The following is an 18032-nucleotide window of genomic DNA, read 5'->3' on the forward strand; positions in this document are numbered from 1 at the left end:
GCTATAGCAATGGGCTAGTTCAGCGGGTGGTCTGATCTATTGCCTAGCAGATGTAACCCATAATGGTTGTTATTGTTTCCCTCTGGAATGTGTGGGCGGTACTCTCGCTCCCGTGCAGCCCTCGCTCCCATGCAGCTGGAGAGTATAAAAGGAAGAGGTTCTGTAATAAAGCAAGCAAGGAACATGAGAAGAAAGGTGCCTCCCGTCTCCCTGTCCTCGTCCTTTCAGGTTTAGGACCTGCTGGCAGGATCCTGACGTCGCGGCTCGCGACACCTTCTATTTGTGGATGTAAAAAGTAATCATTTACTATGACAGGCAAAGTATGAAAAAGCACATAAGATGGAAAAGCAGGAAGAATTAGCTCTTAGGAGGAGCCTTCACAGTCTATCTTTAAGTGATTAACAGAGTCTGTAATGATGTCCCTCGAAGTAACACTGGAGGATTGTCTTTGGTCCTTTTCACAGACCCTTCATGCACCTCGTCTAAGGCTTCCAAGATTTCCTTTTTGGTTGGCGTCCTGAGAGCTGCGTTTAACAAAGCCCAATAAAAAGGAGCACCTTCTGGAAAATGATTGGGCTCGGCCAGAAGGGCTTCATTCAACTGGTTTCCGACTGTCTCCCATACTTCAGCGTTTATTTCTGCCTTATCACATAGCCATGGACAAATTGTGTCCAGAATCTTAAAGGCCTCTAATTGTGCCCTCTCAACTGTTACTCCTTGTGCCTTCAATAGGCTCTGAATTGAATTTGCTAGATAATTTCTGGATTCTGATTGTCCCATTTTTTCTTTTTTTCTTTTTTTTTTCCTTCCTTCCCAAATGGACTTGACACTCTCTACCTTCTATCACTTTTTTCTTTTTCCCTTCTTTCCCTTTTTTCTTTTCCCTTCCTCCGGAGCACTGTCGCTGCCTTCGACCTGGGTCCGGGATTCATGAAGTGAACAGTAGACTTACTGCGAGGATCAGGCGCAGCGGTCAGTCCTCCAGAGCACCGTCGCTGCCTTCGACCTGGGCCCGGGATTACGTATCCTCATCTACTTTCAGGTCCCTGTTCGGGTGCCACTTGTCGCGGGCCGCGACGTCAGGATCCTGCCAGCAGATCCTAAACCTGAAAGGACGAGGACAGAGAGACGGGAGGCACCTTTCTTCTCATGTTCCTTGCTTGCTTTATTACAGAACCTCTTCCTTTTATACTCTCCAGCTGCATGGGAGCGAGGGCTGCAGGGAGCGAGAGTACCGCCCACACATTCCAGAGGGAAACAATAACAACCATTATGGGTTACATCTGCTAGGCAATAGATCAGACCACCAGCTGAACTAGCCCATTGCTATAGCGACGGCAGGTCCACACTGCTCGGGTGAATCACAGGTCAATATGGCTGCCTCATGTCGTGTTCCTTTACAGTGCTCTCCATACACCACCACACCTGGCAAGTGAAATTTTATTACTTTCAACTCCAGGTTCAAGGTGATCCTCCTACCTCAGCCTCCTGAGTGCTGGGATTACAGGCATGCACCACCATGCCCAGCTTACTATTTTAAAAATCTATCTCTATTTAATTTTATTTTCTATGTTTTATCTCACAGAAGCGAAGACTGCCCAAAGATACTGGATGCGTTCAAAAGTGCATTTATTTCAAAGAACCCTTGCAATATTACGCAACAAGACTACCGACCCTTAGTTGACTTGGTCAATCAGACAGTACCCTGCAACAAGGTAACTGGGTCAAGTTATCGATCCTGAAATTGGGCCTAAAAGCCAATGGGAAGAGGACACGGGAACAAATTTCAATTAGGGTGAGAGAAGAGGAAAAACACAGGTATTGCAGTATGCGTGTGGGTGGTGAGGGATAGAGCTGTCGGGGCCCCTGAGGAGCGAGGATGTCATCGGGGTTTAGGGTGTGTGGGGATGGGAGGGAAGGGGAGACGGGGGAAGAAGGAAGAATTGGCCAAAAACGGGCAACACAAACCTAACACAAACCCCACCTCCCACATGGAGAAACAAACGTAACTTCCCTTTGTGTAACTATAAAACTTTCCCCTGGCCCCGACAAAGAAAGAAATAAATAGCAACAACGTCAATTTGCATTTGCAAAGACCACACAAACACACACAGAGCACTTCTGGTTATGTTCTAGGGAGCCACTTGTGGACAATTCCAGACTCACAAGTGTGAGTTGAATTTAGCAGAGCAGTGATCACCCACGTGAGGCAGGTTTGAAGCGTAAAGAGAACAAACAGGACTTGGAGACAGAGAGGCACGGGAACACACGGATTATAAGGGAAAAGGCCTATCACGGAGAGCGGTTTTTCTTATGTTGCTGTTTATAACAGGCCAAGTTGTGACGCATCCATGAACTGTTTTTGTGAAGCCCTTAAACCCATTCACAAATCTCAGCCTCTCATCCAATCCCACGTTAGTAGCTGGAGCTGTCAGGGCTCCAAACACAAAGCCCTGCGCAGACGAAGTTCTGCGCGAATAGTAACCGCAGCGATACCGTGCTGAACAACTTATTTGTAGGACCTCATTTAACCTCCCCACAGTCCCCGAGTCTGTTGCAGTTGAGCTTCCTACAACTCACAGCAGGGAGGGCGACACTTAGAGACGCTCTGGTTGCCCAGGGTCAGACAGCTGCTAAGTGGTGAGCAGGAGCAGGACTTCCGGCCTGTGCTGCGACCCAGCCCTCGGCTGCTTCCGGCCAAGCGTGGATACATTCCGGAGACAGTGCTATCCTGACATGGGGCAGTCTGAACCTTTCCGGGAGATCCTGAAAAACAACCCACTGTATTTTTTTGTTTGTTTGTTTTGTTTTGTTTTTTGGTGGCATTAGGGACCATCTGGGGAAAGTGGACGAGATTTTGGAGTTTTTAAAGAATCAAAGAGCATTTCTTCCGGGAAGCATCACATAAGCAAAACTTTATGCAGATAACTTCAGGAATATTCTAGCTCCCTAACGCCTCTGCCAGTGGTGATTTTATCCCATGTTAATTATAAAATTTTGATCAGTGGCCTCCAGGGTTTCTTGACTGTAACCCAGAATACTAAATTCACTTTACCCTGTGACCACCAGCGCACATGCACACTCACAAGCACACGCATGTGCGCACACACACAAGGCTCCTCACTGTTTCATACTGAGCAGCCTCACTCTTCTATGCGATTTCCTCTGATAGCTTTTGTTTTTCTTCATTTACAAAATGTGGACTGATTTGTCCCGCTGAGTAGACTTCACCAGTGGGATGCGTCTGTTCTTTCTTAGAGTCTCTTCTGGAGCAAGTCCAAGGAGCTGGCCCACCAGTATGCCCGGGTGCAGGGGAAGATGTTCACGCTGGAGGACACGCTGCTGGGCTACCTCGCTGACGACCTCACGTGGTGTGGAGACCCCGGCTCTGTTGGTGAGGGCTCCACCACGCCGTAGGGACAGGGCCAAGAAGCTCTGCAAGGCGCCCTGAGGGGCCAGCGTGGAGGGGGGCCACAGGCCGTCACCATGGCTCCATTTGTGGTTGGAAGGATAACCGGGGCCGATGGAAAGAGCCGCCTTAGATGGAGCCCTGATCTGCTGCAAAGTCTGGGGTCACCCTTGCTCTCTGGTTCGCTCTTTTCTGAGTGTCTACACTCTGGGCATTTTACTTTCTCTGAGGGCCTCAGGCAGGTCACATTAAACGCAGAGAGTTGGTGCATGTGCATAATGTTAGGTAAAAAGAGCCCAAAATGCAGAGCATTATGGGAAGGAGGAGGCTGCTATTTATGTAACAGCCATCTTAAGGCAAGGGAAATAAAACACCTAACATGTCTATTTTTTCTATCCCTTTCCCTCCCCCTTCCTCCACATCTTAATTCCCTTACCACGTGAACAAAATCTGTCTCGATAAAGTTTTACTGTTTTTGCCAGGCTTCTTGTTTTCCTTTTAAAATTTTTCCTTTGAACAATTTAACTTTTGTGGGTCATTCATTTAATATTTTTAGCTTTTAAGTTTGTTTACCATTAACTTGTGACTTTATTTTTCAATTCACCACTATAGTTTTTCTTGGAGTGAGGCGGAGACTGAGAAAATGATATAATTTATTTTTAAATTTGTTTACATCTTAGAGCTTTTGTTTTTGCTTTATATTGAATCCTGTATATGTTGTTTCATTTTGCCTACTGTTTTCTTCCTTGGCATTAATTTTTATAGATTTTCACCTTTTTGGCCCTATTTTATTGGCTATTATTCAGTTCCTAAAATTAAACACATCCCTCAGTTGATTTATGAATATAGTGTACAATATTTAATGCAGCTAGGATAGCCATCACCTGAAATATTTTTTTTGGTAGTGAGAACATTTTAAATTTGCTCCTAGCAGTTTTGAAATATGTAATATGCTATTAAACATATTCACCTCACTGTGCAATAAATCTTTAAAAAGAAACTGTATTCTTCCTTTCTCGTGAGGTTTTACACCCTCTGACTTCCTCTTTGACCCTTCCTCTGCACTTTGTCCCTCTTCCATGCCTCTCTAACCACCATTTTACTCTCTGCTTCTGTGAGCTTGGTGGTTTTAGATTCCACATCTAATTGAAAATAGGTGGACTCTGTCTTCTGTACTGGGCCTATTTCCCATAGCCTAATGCTTTCCAATTCCATCGCATTTGTTGCAAATGACAGAATTTTCTTATTTTTTTTAAAGGTGGAATAGAATCTGTTGTACTTGTATATGTCTTCTTTACATCTTTATCCCTTACTGGACCCCGAGTTTGATTCCTCGTCTTGGTTGTTGTGTATAGTGTACCACAAAGAACATGGGCATGGAGGGGTCTCTTTCACAGACTGATTGCAGATCTGTTGGGCAAATGTCCAGAAGCGGGATTGCTGGGTCATATGGTAATTCAACTTTTAGTTTTCCACAATGGCTGTTAATTTACATTACCACCAGCAGTGTGCAAGGCTTACCTTTTCCCCACATCTTCACCAACTTTTGCTGCAGTTTATCTCCTTGATGATAGCCATTCGGACAGATGTGAGATAACATCCCAATGTGATTAATTTGTATTTGAGCAGCTTTTCATCCATCTATTTGGCTATTTGTATGACTTGAGAAATATCTGTTCAGGCCTCTTGCCCATTCTAATTGGGTTTTTGGTTTTTTGCTATTCAATTTGTTTGAGTTCTTTATATATTTTGAATATTAGCCCCTCATGAAACATGGTTTCTGAATATTTTCTTTCCATCTATAAATTGTCCTTTTACATGTTAATTAGTTTCTTTGCTATGCAGAAGCTTTTTAGCTTGATATAATCCAACTGGTCTACTTTTGTCAAACTCAAAATATCACTGCCCAAATTTTCTGTAGTTTTTTTCCCTTGTGCTTTTTTTCTACAATTTCACATCTAATGTTTAAGCTGTATCTATATATCTATATATTATCTATATATCTATAGATAGATATCTATAGATATCTGTATATCTATAGATAGATATGTATAGATATCTATCTATATATAGAGAGAAGTAATCTGATTTCATTCTTCTGCATATGGAAATTGAGTTTTCCCAACAGGATTTATTGAAGGGCCTTTTTTCTGTTGTGTATTTTTGGCACCCTTGTTGGAAATCAATTGGTTTTACATGCCTGAGTTCATTTCTGGGCTCTCTGTTTTGTGCTCTTGGTTGACATGTCTATTTTTCCACAAAACTAAGCTGTTTTAGTTACTACAGCTTTGTAGTATAGTTGGAAATCAGTATTATGCCTTCAGGCTTATTTGTTTGTCCACAATTTCCTTGGCTATGTGGGGTCATTTGTGTTTCCATATGAACTTTAGATTTATTTATTCTGTTTTCATAAAAATGATATTAGAATTTTAATAGGGACTGCATTGAATTTATAGTTCATTCTGGGTCATAAGTACAGTTTAACAACATTAGTTCTTTTAATTCATTAGCACAAGATATCTTTACACTTATTTCTGTCTTCATTTTCTTTTCATCGATATCTTATATATAGTTTTAGCTTGGTTGAAATCATCACTAAGAGAGCCGGGGATTTAGCTCAGCACAAGGACCTGAGTTTGATCATGAAATCACCTAAGGGGGCCGGGGATTTAGCTCAGCACAAGGACCTGAGTTTGATCCCTGGTACCAAAAAAAAAAAAAGAAATCATCACTAAGTATTTTATTTTGTAGTCATTTTAAATGGAATTGTTCTCTTGATTTTTTAAAATAGTTTCTACTGAATAGAAATGCTACGAATTTTTGAGTGTTGATTTTGTGTGCTGTTAGCTTTATTAATTAGTTCTAATAGTTTTTGGTGGCATCTTTTGGATTTCCAGTATATATAATTATGTTGTCAGCAGTCGGTGACAATTTCACTTTTTCCTCTCCAACTTAAATGCCTTTTTTTGTTTATTTTGCCTAATTTTTCTGGCTAGGTCTTTCAGTACTATGTGGAGTAGATGTGGCCTCCTTCTGTTGTTCCAGATCTTAGAAGAGGGTTTGTCGGTTTTTCACCACCGAGTATAGAATTAGCTTTGGGATTCTCTGTGGAGTTGATGGTGTTGAATACATTCCTTCAGTATCCAGTTTGGTGAGATTTTTATCATGAGAGGATGTTGGATTGTGTCAAGTGCTTTTTCTTTTCTTTTTTTTTTAAGTGCTTTTTCTGTATCCAGTGAGATGATTGTTAAGGTGATGTGCCACATTTATCGATTTCTGTAGGTTGAGCCAGCCTTACATCCCAGGGATAAGTCCCACTTGATCATACAGGTTATCATTTTAATATGTTGCTGAATTCAGTTTGCTGCCATACTGTTGTGGACTTCTGCATCTCTGTTCATCGTAGGTATTGGCTTTTACTTTCTTTTCTTGTCTTATTCCTGTCCGGTGTGCTGTCAGGATGATGCTGGTCTTGACAAGAGAGTTTGGAAATACTCTTCCTCTTCCATGTTTGGAAGAGTGTTAGGAGTGGTTTCAGTTCTTCAGATACGGTAGAGTACAGCAGTGGAGCCATTAGGTCCTGAGTCATGTGTGTGTTTGTTTGTTTGCTGGTTTGTTGTGGAGACAGGGTCTCCAGCTCTTGGCACTTCTTGGCTTATAGATGCCTTTCTCCAGCCCATGCCACTGCCGTCACATGGCTCTATGCTCCCGTGTGCAGCTCCCAAGCTCTGTGAATGTCCCTCTCTGTGCCGAATTTCCATTGCCTCTGAGGATGTGAGTGACACCAACCCTCATGGCCTCGTCTTAACTTGGTTATGTTTATGGAGATTTTGTTTCCAAATAACGTCATATTCACAAGTGTCATGTTTAGGACTCAACACCTCTGGTGGGGAGGCGTTTTCAACCCATAAAGTAGAAGTAATGTAACTCCTGGGGGGAAGGAGAATGGTGGTATTTCTCTAGGGTCGGCTGTACAAATTCCCAGGGAGGAAAGAGGCAACTGCAACACTGTCTGACTCCTGGCGAACAAGTCGGGGCTCAGGGGCTTCTCTCTGTACATCTGTCCTACTGACTGTCTTAGTCCATTTTGTAAAGTACCCAACGCAGGGTACCCAGCCAAGGTTCTGGAGGTAGAATTGAGTGACTGTGTCTGGTCGGGGCCTCCTGTCACGTCACAGTGGGACTTTGTGCAAGAGCAGTAGCAGAGTAGCACAGGTAGAAGAGCTCGGTCACACGGTGAGAGAGGAAGGAAGGAAGCGACTTCATTTCGTAACAACCCCACTCTTGTGGGAAGCAGTTCAGTTCCACGAGACCTAATTCGGTCTAGAGAGAACTAAGCCGGTATCTCAAACAAACGAACAAACCCAAACAGCACAAAACCCAATCCATTCACTAGGGAAGATCCTTCATGATTCCAGATGCTTCTTAAAGTATTCTCCACTTCGATACAGTCACACTGGGAAACGGACCCAGAGTGCTGCTTGCTAAGTTGCTAGGGTTCAGTCGAGGTGAGCTGGTCTCGGGTTCTGCCCTCTTCAGTCTCTTTCTCCCTCTTCCCCTTCCTTTGTTCCTTCCTTTTTGTCTCTCTCTCTCTCTCTCTCTTTCTTTTCCTTTCTTTCGCCAGGAAACAGCTTCCTTGGCCTTCATTTATTTATTATTTCATTCTATGTCACATAATTCTTGGACATAATTTTGGGTCATTTTTTTCTTTTTAAAATTGGCCTCAAATTGAAAACAAAAATATTTAAGTTGTCCTGTGTGATGTATTGATACATACACACACGCACACACACACACACACAGACACATACTCAGTGAATAGCTTACTACACTTAAGTTAATACCATGGTTATCTGTTCTTGTGGCCACCATTTTTATGGTAAGTTTTTCCCTTTTTCTTATCCCTTTCTATCCAGTCACTCACCAACCTAATCTGTTTGCCTGGCACTTATCTTTTCTGTCCCATTCTTGCTGCCTGGATCCAGCACACTCCTACACTCGGCTTTCTTGCAAGGACTGTTCAGTGTTCTTACTGCTCGCCCTTCCCCTTTAGCTCAGCCTCCATCTGAGGACCTCAGTGTTATTCCCAAAGTGAAGATTGTAAGCACCTCCTTCCTGAAACCTACAAAGCTCTCCTTGGCCTGTAGACCAATGTCTACATTCCTTGGGCTGGCCTGGCCACTGCTTTGACTCCTGTTCTTCCCTCAGAACAAAGCAGAGCGCCAGCCTTCTATGGTGGTGCTGTACAACTCCCAAGTCATGCTGATCTTGTTGTTGTTGTTGTTTTTTGGTATTAGGGATAGAACTCAAGAGCTCATGGTTGCCAGGCAGGCGCTGTGCCACTGAGCTACATCCCGGGCCCTTGCTTTTGTTTTCTGATTTCACTACATCATGTGCACTTGGAAGGCAGAGCTCTCAGCTAAGTCGTGTCTCTGTTCCCATTACGAGTCACTCAGTGCCTTTGCAATGAAGTAGCTGTTTGCCTTAGTCACTTTCCTCGTTGCTGGGACACAGTGCCCAGCACCCAGTGCTTGAGGGAGGACATGCTGTTTCGGCTCAGTCTGTAGAGGCTCCCCTCCATAGTTGGCTGGCCCTGAGTCAAGGCAGCATGGTGGAGGAGAACTGCTTCTGGCACAGTGGCTGGAAATGGGGGAGGGATCCAGATCCAGGGGAGGAAGGAGGGAGGTAGACCCTTCTGGGCCACGCCCCCAGTGACCCAACTCCTCCCAAGGGTTCCCTTTATGACTAAACATCACATCTAGCTATAAACTCATCAGTGGACTGACTAATCCACTGATCAGTGTCACACCCATGATCCAATCACTTCCCCAAAGCCCTACGTACGAGCACATGTGGCTTTGCAGGGACATCTAGATCTAAGCCTTAACAATGTCCCTGGGAGAAGTGGCACAGGGACTGTTTGATGCACTGTGTTCCCCTCCCTTGAGGAGCCTGTCTCAGTGGCAGTGAATGTAGACAACCCTTGAGGCCATCTGAGCCCAAGGATGCAAGGAAGGAAACCCTGAGCACAAGAGAGAGCTGTCAAGAAGAAGAGAAACTTTTTGCCAATTTTACCCCTGATTCTCCCTGGGCTCAGGGTTAAGGGTGGGAGCTCGTCTTTGTCAGGCGAACAGCTGCTGCTCTTTCTGAGAATGCTGACCCAGACCAGTCACTTGCTCCTGCCTGGGATGTGGAGGGGGAGTAAGGACTTGGAAGGGGTTTGGGGCACATTAGTTAAATCGGAGTTGTGTCCCTTCCCTGGCCTCCGTCTTGGCAGTGACGCTGTTGGAAGATGAGTCCACTGTATTGAAAAGTCAGGGAGGAGCAGGGCCCCCTGATGGCTCTTTGGGGCTTTAATTATTTTCTATTGTCTTTTAGAACCGAACTATCAGTCTTGCCCACACTGGAATGAATGCCTCAATCACACCGGCTCCGTGTTCTGGAAAGTGATTTCCAAGAAGGTAAGGAATGAGCAGCACAGTTCTAGAATTTGGAGACCTGGAACATAAAGACAGCATGCAGTAAGTGGGTCACAGATCACCTCAGGAGCGAGGAGACAGTAGGATTCTTTCTTGAGAAGAAGGTTTGGAAGCACATGCCAGATTTTTTGCACACAGTTTCAGAATGCTGTGGGAGGGCTCTGGGCTCCAGTTGAAGAATCCTGGTTCTTACCTATTACTTCGGCTGTGGCCACCAGGAAGTTAGGGCTAGTTCAATCCTCTGATCCAGGTATTTACTGGATTCACTGAACAGTAGTACTAATCTGCATTTATAGGTTATTTACTATGTGTTCTGCTCTTTACGTGCATTGGAAACTTTTGTCTCCACAAGAATGCTATGAAGTAAGTACTACATGGGTGTTGTGCCTTTCACAGACAGCAAAATAGAGGTACAGCTTTGTCACTTATGAAATAAGCAATCTGCTAAATGTGTGCAGCTAGATCTGGAAGTTTATCCCGCTGACCTAATCCAAAACCAGAATTTCAGAGCAGAAATGCCACCCCCTCACCCTTTATCTGTTTTCACTTGAAGCTGCTTGTACATATTTATCTCTCTTGTAAGTTGCTTCTTTAAAAATGATCAAAGGAACACTTCTTTGCAAGTGGATTAGAGGCAAAATGAATGAGAAAAATTAAGAAAGACAAGAAACATAGAAAAAGAGAGTGGAAGTAAAAATATACTATGTGGTGGTCCAGCCGTCACAACACGAACATGCCTGAGTCGGGGAGTGAGAATTGAGCAAGGAAAGAACACTCAAGCCTGAGTGGAGACGAAGAGAAGTCTGATTTATTTCACAGAGACAGCTCCTTTTATAGGTTCACATCAACAGGAAGCTTTTAAGGGCACACAACAACAGAAAACACCAAGCAATTGTTTTTATCTTTATGTAAAGACCGGATTTCCTGACTCTTACAGATAACATCAGATCTTCGGCTAACAAGTTTCCTGTTATGTCAGGGTCAAAGAATCAAAACAAGCTCAACAAACAGTTTCCTTGAAAAGTAGCAAATGTTGATGCCTTAATTATACAGGAAGAAGTTATTTTCCAAATGTCAAACTCCATGGGCCATGACTGGGCCCCCACAATACTAATTGCAAGCCTTCACATTAAATTTAGATACCTGAGGAGGGTAGAAGTAGACAATTATGTGTGTAAGTGAATATGAGTTAGTCCATTTGTGCTGCTGTAATAAAATACCTGGGAGTGGGCAGTTCACAGAGTTCTCACAGCCTGCAGGTAGGGAAGCCCAGGGCCCAGGGGCCAGCAGACTGGATGATGAGTGAAGGCTGCTCTTGTTCCAAGATGGTGCCCTGCTGCTGTGTTCTCACATGATGGAAGGCAGGAGGGCAAAAAGGCTTGGGCAGGTAGTTCCCTTCAGCCCTTTTACGAGGGCACCAGCCCTGTTCATACAGGTAGAGCCTTGATGGTCTGTTCATCCCCTAATGACCCCGCCTACTAATCCTACCACGTTGGGCCTTAGCTTCCAACTTAGGAGCTGGGGCAGCTGGGAAGGCGGATGGATGAGCTGCCCATAGATGTACTTCTGGTCTGACAGTAGTTTGGTCCTCCTGGGAGGCAGCATGAGAAGGAGCAGATCTCTGTATTAAAGGTGCAGGCACTAAGAGCCTTAGGTCAAATGACTCAGCCACAGTTAATGACTAATAAGTAGCAGAGCTGAAAGCCAAACCTCCTTCTGCCAGGTTCCAAAGCTGTGCTCTTCAATTTTGTTTTTTGAATCTACTGACTGGTTTTGTCTTTTAAATGGCAGGTTTGATTTTCTTTAACTCCCTTTTGGTACCAAACTAAACTATCTTGAGGGGATTAGGAAAAGGTGAGAAAATCAGACAGGCTGGGAGTTGAAACCTGGGCAGATGTAGATGAGTATGGTATATAAACTTGCAATCCCAGCACTCTGGGAGGCTGAGACAGGAGGGTTACAAGTGTGAGGCCAGCCTGGGCAACTGAGGGACTTAAAAAGTCCCTCTCTAAAGCTAAGAAGGGCTGGGGATTTGGCTCAGTGGTTCCACTGCCCGCCTCACAAGCGCAAGGGTCTGAGTTCAATCTCTGGTACCAAAACACAAACCAACAAAAAACTAAGAAGGAAAAAGTTGATTTATTTATTTTAGAAAATTTTTGGTTTTGTTTTTTTGTTTTATTTTTGAGACAGGGTCTCATTATGTAGTTGAGACAGACCTGGAACTGATGGTGTAGCCCAGGCTGGCCTCAAACTCACAGCAATCCTGCCTCAGCCTCCTGAGTGCTGGGATTACAGGCATGTGCCACCATGCCCACATTGCCCATGACTTCTTGATGCAACTCTTGTAGATCCACCATGCCTGCCTAGAAAAATAATTTTTTTAAAGCCTGGGGATATAGGTCAGTGCAAGTCCCTGATTTTTAATTCCCAGTATGACAAATAAAACCAAGTCTCCCTCAAATTGGCCGGATTTCTTAACCTTTTAACCTTCACATTTCTCGGCTGTCAAATGGAGTTCGAAAAAGACATGAAGTAACAGACCACTCTCCTGATAAGTAACTCAGAATTGATCTGTTTCACAAGTACTTGGTGAGGACCAACTAAGTGCTGTGAAAAGTTAGAGAAATGCATTGATTAAATGTGGTTGCTTCTTCTGAGAATAATTTCGATTTCTATGTCATCATTCTGTGATGTTTTAGGGCAGTGCTGTTGCTAAACATCTGTAAAGCCGAGTGGCATTTTATGTGCACCAGGGCTTCTGGATGGAGGCAGTTGCCGTGGTGCTCCGGTCTTTACCTTTGTCAGGTGTTCAAGGCTGTGCATCGACCGACTTCTGTCAGACCGGCCCCTTTCTTCTTCTGACCGGAGCGATGCTGCTGCTCTGTCCCTGGCATCCCTAGCTCCTCCCCTTATCTCTGAGTAGTGTGATCCTGAGGGCCGCTCACCTAGACTCACGTCCCGGGGACTCGAGGGTAACACCTTGGGAATCCTGTCTGTGTGGTCCAAGCTTGGCATCCTTTGAGCTTTCTCCTGGGTCAGCACCTGGGATTAGATAGCCATGGGCCTCTGTCCCCGTCTCTGCTCCTCCCCCTGGGGACAACGTACAGCAGCACTGGGTTTCACAGGTCGGTTTGAATTCCACCAGAAACGTCGATATCACCAGCAAAATAAAGCCCAGGTACATTTGCCATGGCGAAGCATCCATGGCTCTCCATGAGCTAACTTTTCTACCCAAGCTTAGCATCCGCTGGGGGTCCCCCCAGACACTGAGGCATTCTTCATTCCTTAGCCCGCATTCACAGCTGCCTACACTTGGTGAAAGTGTGTTCTTCCTTTGGGACGTGGCTTTTGTACCTTCCAATACATTTTCCTGTTCTTTCCTGCTCTTTACCACAGATTATCTGACTTCTTGCTTCCTCTTTCCCTACTCTCTTCCCTCCCTCTTTTCCTTCCTTGGATTTTTCCTGGGCACTCTCTGTGCCATACACCAGGGACCAGCCGCTCAGGGCCGTGGAGGTAACCAGCAAAACCAGGCTCTCGGTTCTCATGAAGCTGCTGGTGGCCAGAGTGCGTCAGCTCATCGTTACAGTGCCATGTAGTTAGTGTGAAAGAGATGTGGGGGGTTGTTAGCATTCAGAGTAGGGAGCCTAGGGTCGCCCAGTAGTGCCAGTATATCTCTTGGAGGAAGTTGTAGATTGCTTTGCTTTGTTCATTTTGTTTCTTCCAGTGTTTAGCAAAGATTTCAGCTGTTTGTTGCATGAAGAAATAGAATTCCTTGCTCAATTTTATTCATTCATTTACTCATTCAGTCTCCTCTTCTCTTGGTGCCTTTCCAGGCCTCAGGGTCACCACCTCTCTCTCTCGAGTTTCCTTTTCCATCCTGTTCCCTTTTCCTTTACCCTAAATTGTCCATCTTGGGTCTGCTGAATAAAATTCAGGGTCCACTGTGCATGATGCTAGGAGAGCTCTTTCATTTTCTTCCTTTGGAGAGATTCCTCTTCCTCCTCTGGACTTCACTGAATTTAGCAACCCTGTGAACAGTGCCACTGAACTTCATTGCTCTAACACTCACAGACTGGAGCAACTGCTTTAGTTATGATTCTGATTTTTCGAAGCATAATTGCTCTGGAAGCTTCGAACAAAAGCTCTACAAACCTGACATTCCTTTACTAACTTCGTGGGGCACCTTTCCTCCTTGACCAGCTGATACTAAGTGCCACATGAGATGGAATTGTGGGAGAATGGTGACCAAGATCGCTTACAGGGGGATGGTGAGCTTTTTTCTCTTTTAAGTTTGCAGAGTCTGCCTGTGGTGTGGTCCAGGTGATGCTCAACGGATCCCTCAGTAAACCCTTCCGTAAATCCAGGTACTTCTTTCTTTGAATCCTATTTGCAAGGGCTATCATAGTTTCCTGTTGGAGATTTGATCCCTAGCGAGAACATATACTTTTCATATTTCTCATCAATAATAAAGACATGGGCTATAAAGGCAAAAAATGTTGTATGCTCTGAAAAGATTTGCCATTCTGGGTCAATGCTTTTATCTATTTGCTCCTTTATCTAAAATTCTGTAATTTTCCTAATGGCTGTGACAGTTTTAAGGCATTGCTGTTGACTTCTGAATTAATTAGGGTTCATAGAGGAACACAGTCAATATAAAAACACACATCGAATTAGACAAGGACTTACTGATAGGCTGGCAGGATCAGGAGGTGAAGAGTTCCAGCAGCCATCTGGAATCAGAGGCGGAAGAATCCAAAATGGCCGCCTGTGTGCTGAGAGCCAGAGGATCCAGTGAAGGCCTGGAAGCTCACTGTAGCGCTCCTGGTGCGAGTCTGAGTTGGAAGCCAAAAGGTCTGTGTTGGAAGGCTGAAGAGAGTGGGCTAAAAGCCTGAAGGAAACAATGTCCAGAGGCAATGGCAAATATTGGAGCTCCTCTGCAGAAAAAGGGGAGACTTTCTTCTTCTCCCCCGACCTTTTTTTGTTCCATCCAGGCTATAAGCCTATGGTTGGTGCCGCCCTCATCTGGGTGAGCCTCCCCTCCTCAGTTTGTGGTCTGCTGTCTGCCACTCACAGACACACCTCAGGCTTTACTGATCTGCTAGGTGGTTCCTGCTCAGGTCAGGTTGACATACTGCAGTCAACGATCACGACTTCACATCTAGTATAATTTTCTCATCTTTCTCTATCATTTCAACAATATTTCCATTCTCCACCTGTGTTCATACTGTTCTCCTAAGGTGCCCCCAATCCTCACCATCCATGAATGATTGTCCTGGCTCTTCTATCCTCCAAGAAGAGTCCGTAACCCAACTCAGCAGTGAAAGTACCATTGGGAACATCAGAAACTGTGCGAAGCTCTTGACCTTCCTCGTCTCTTTTTAGGCATTGTCAGCAAGGCCTGGAATCTTAGCTCCTTGGGAGGCTAAGGCAGGAGGATTGTAAGTTGGAGCCCAGCCTGGGCTACTTAGTGACTGAGTGAGAACCTGTCTCAAAACAAAGAAAGAAAAGAAAAGGGCTGAGGATGTAGTTCAGTGTGAAGGCTCTAGGTCCAACCCTCAGCACTGAAAAAAGAGGAGGACTCCAGACATCCATATTTAATTTGTGCTGCCTTAGACAGGCACCAACCTCTGTGAATCCCACTATATGAACCTGAAGAGGCTGATACACGGTGATACACAGATTCACTGAGGTAAAGTTAATGAAAAGTGCAAAGCTCTGCCTAACAAGGACACAACTCAATGAGTATTGTTCTCTCATTTAATCCTCCCTTGCCATGGAACCAGCCACTCTTGCCTTCTGCCTCCAACCTCCTATATTTATAGTTTTTATCACATTGAATGCCATTTACCTTTTCTTCTTTTTTTTTCCCCCTCATGGGGCTTTTTGGCTGAGAGATGGGAACATATATTTATTTGTCCTGGGCACTCTCTCCTTTGTGATTTTAATATTCAATTCACAAGGAACATTTGCCCTTGGCCTCCTTCTGACATTCTTCTGTGGGCTTTTGGGTGAAAGTGTCAGCATTCTAGAATTTTATAATCTCATGTTAGGGATCTAAGAACTTGTGACAGGAGCGACAGCTGTGGGAGACTAGGGGGAGAGTTTAGAAATGAGGTCAGGGCAGAACCCGGGCTTCTCAGACTTTGCTGAGCACAGGAATCACCGGGGTGCAGTTTAGGCACAGACTAGTTCAGCAAGCGGTGGTGGGCTAGACTTTCTGGTTCTAACTGCCTTGCTGGTGATCTTCGTATATTGGTCTGCGAGTCACTCTGAGTATATTAGTCAGCTTTTCGTTGCTGTGACCAAATACCTGAGAAAAACAAAGGAAAAAGAGGTTTAGATTAGCTCGTCACTCCAAAGGTTTCCTTCCATATGGTGGTCTGGCTACAAGGCAGAGAAATCATGGTGGGAGGATGTGGCCCAGGAAAGCAGCTCAACCCATGGCAGTCGGGGGCGGGGGAGAGAAAGCAGAAGAAGAATCCGATACATTCCCGAGCTTGTGTCCCCATGTGCACCCATATACACCCGGAAGTGTGCTTCGCTGATCTTAGAGGCATCTCTGCAGCAGGTCAGGTTGAAGATCAAGATTAACCACCACAAATAGCAAGTATTTTAAAAACTCAATAGCAATGTGCAGGTTAGAACTCTTATCTTGAAAATCTTTGTTAATTCATGGTTGCGTTGAAAGGGAAAAGGTGACGGTCAGTTCCAAAGGGTGGCTCTAACCAATGGTGTCCAGCCCGCTGGCTTTTGACAGGAGGCACCGTTGCCCCCGAACTAAAGTTTGGGGTTGACAATACTCATTGTCTCTTCTATTGTAGCATTTTTGGAAACATGGAACTCTTCAATTTGGATCCAAGGAAGGTTCACACGTTCCAGGCCTGGGTGATGCATGACATCGGAGGAAATTCTAGGTCAGTCTTACTCCTCCTGACCCAGGAATTGTTTTAGGAGTCAGCCCTTGAGAGTCCCCACTCAGCCAAATGCCTGTGGGACAGACTCAGAAACACTGCGGCTCACGAGACGGATGGCGCTGCACTCTACATTTAGCCCATCCCAGAGACCTCCTGAGTTTATCTCCACAGGGCATCTGACTGGTCCACACCTTGAGCTCCCTGCTCACCTGGCAGCTCTTAAAAGTGGACTTCTGTGCCATCTTTTTATCGGGGCTTACCCTGGGGCCTCGTCTAATGAAGAATCTCAGCAGACTCAGGAAATGTTTGGGACATCTTGTTATTTTAACATTTCTTCTTTCTTCTCCAGTGACTCATGCTCCAGTCCTTCCCTCACTGAACTGGAGGCGATTGTAACCGAAAGGAACATTACATTTACCTGCCAGAATAACTACAGGTAACTGCTTTCTTCTTGAAGAAACAGCTGTCAGCTCTTCCCTCTGTGGATGGTGCATCATTGCCTGGTCTCCCTGAGCTGGCAGGGCCTTGATGGTGATCCCTGTCCCTCCACCATGCCTGGCTCAGCTTTCCCTAGCTGGGCTCCTTCTCCTGTCTCCCATCTGTCTCCCGTCACTGTCTTCTCTCACTGCTGGACCCAAGCAGTGAGCTGTCTTTATGGGCCTGGCTGCTGGTTTCCAGAATAAGGAGCTGTACCCAGGATGATGCGCCTGCTGTATTTCAGAGGGGTGTAGCCGTGTTTTGGCAAAACCTTTCTCCTTGTGAAACTTGTAAAATCCTTCAAACTTGGCATAAATTTGCATGTGAACTCTCCTTAGCTAGATCTGAGTGTAGATGCCTAATACTTGGTAAGTTGCTATATGACAGTCTACTAACCTTTTACAAATTTTTTTTTTTTTTAGTACCTAGAATTGAACTTGGGACCTTACACTTACAAAGCAGGCAGCGGAACCACTGAGCTAAATCCCGGATAACCTTTTTAAAATTAAAAAAAAAGTAAAATATTTTTTTCCATTAGCTTTATTGGTACATTTAAAGCAAACAATACAGTTACATTTATCATGGGAATCTTGTACCTTTACATGACAGGTCTTGGTTCTTATTTTTCTCCCATACCCCTGCCGTCCCTTCACCCCCTTCACCCTTCCCTATTTACAAAGACTTTGTTTCCATTTTTTCATTAAAAAAAGTAAAATCTTAAAGAAAATGTTTAAATGTAATGAGAGGTAC

General features: G+C 44.7%; 1 protein-coding gene across 1 annotated transcript in view; it reads left to right on the forward strand.

The window, feature by feature from the left end:
- Nucleotides 1–18032, forward strand: part of Cd38 (CD38 molecule) — a 44791-nt gene that overhangs the window by 21024 nt on the left and 5735 nt on the right. Inside the window, exons 2-7 of the mRNA XM_010641869.3 lie at nt 1586–1715; nt 3259–3394; nt 9788–9870; nt 14182–14255; nt 16713–16805; nt 17155–17241. Of these exons, the coding sequence (XP_010640171.1) occupies nt 1586–1715; nt 3259–3394; nt 9788–9870; nt 14182–14255; nt 16713–16805; nt 17155–17241 (603 nt within the window). The remainder of the gene's footprint in view (nt 1–1585; nt 1716–3258; nt 3395–9787; nt 9871–14181; nt 14256–16712; nt 16806–17154; nt 17242–18032) is intronic.

This window comes from Fukomys damarensis, unplaced genomic scaffold (genome assembly GCF_012274545.1).
Source record: "Fukomys damarensis isolate Sample0158 unplaced genomic scaffold, DMR_v1.0_HiC HiC_scaffold_35, whole genome shotgun sequence".
Lineage (NCBI taxonomy): Eukaryota > Metazoa > Chordata > Mammalia > Rodentia > Bathyergidae > Fukomys > Fukomys damarensis.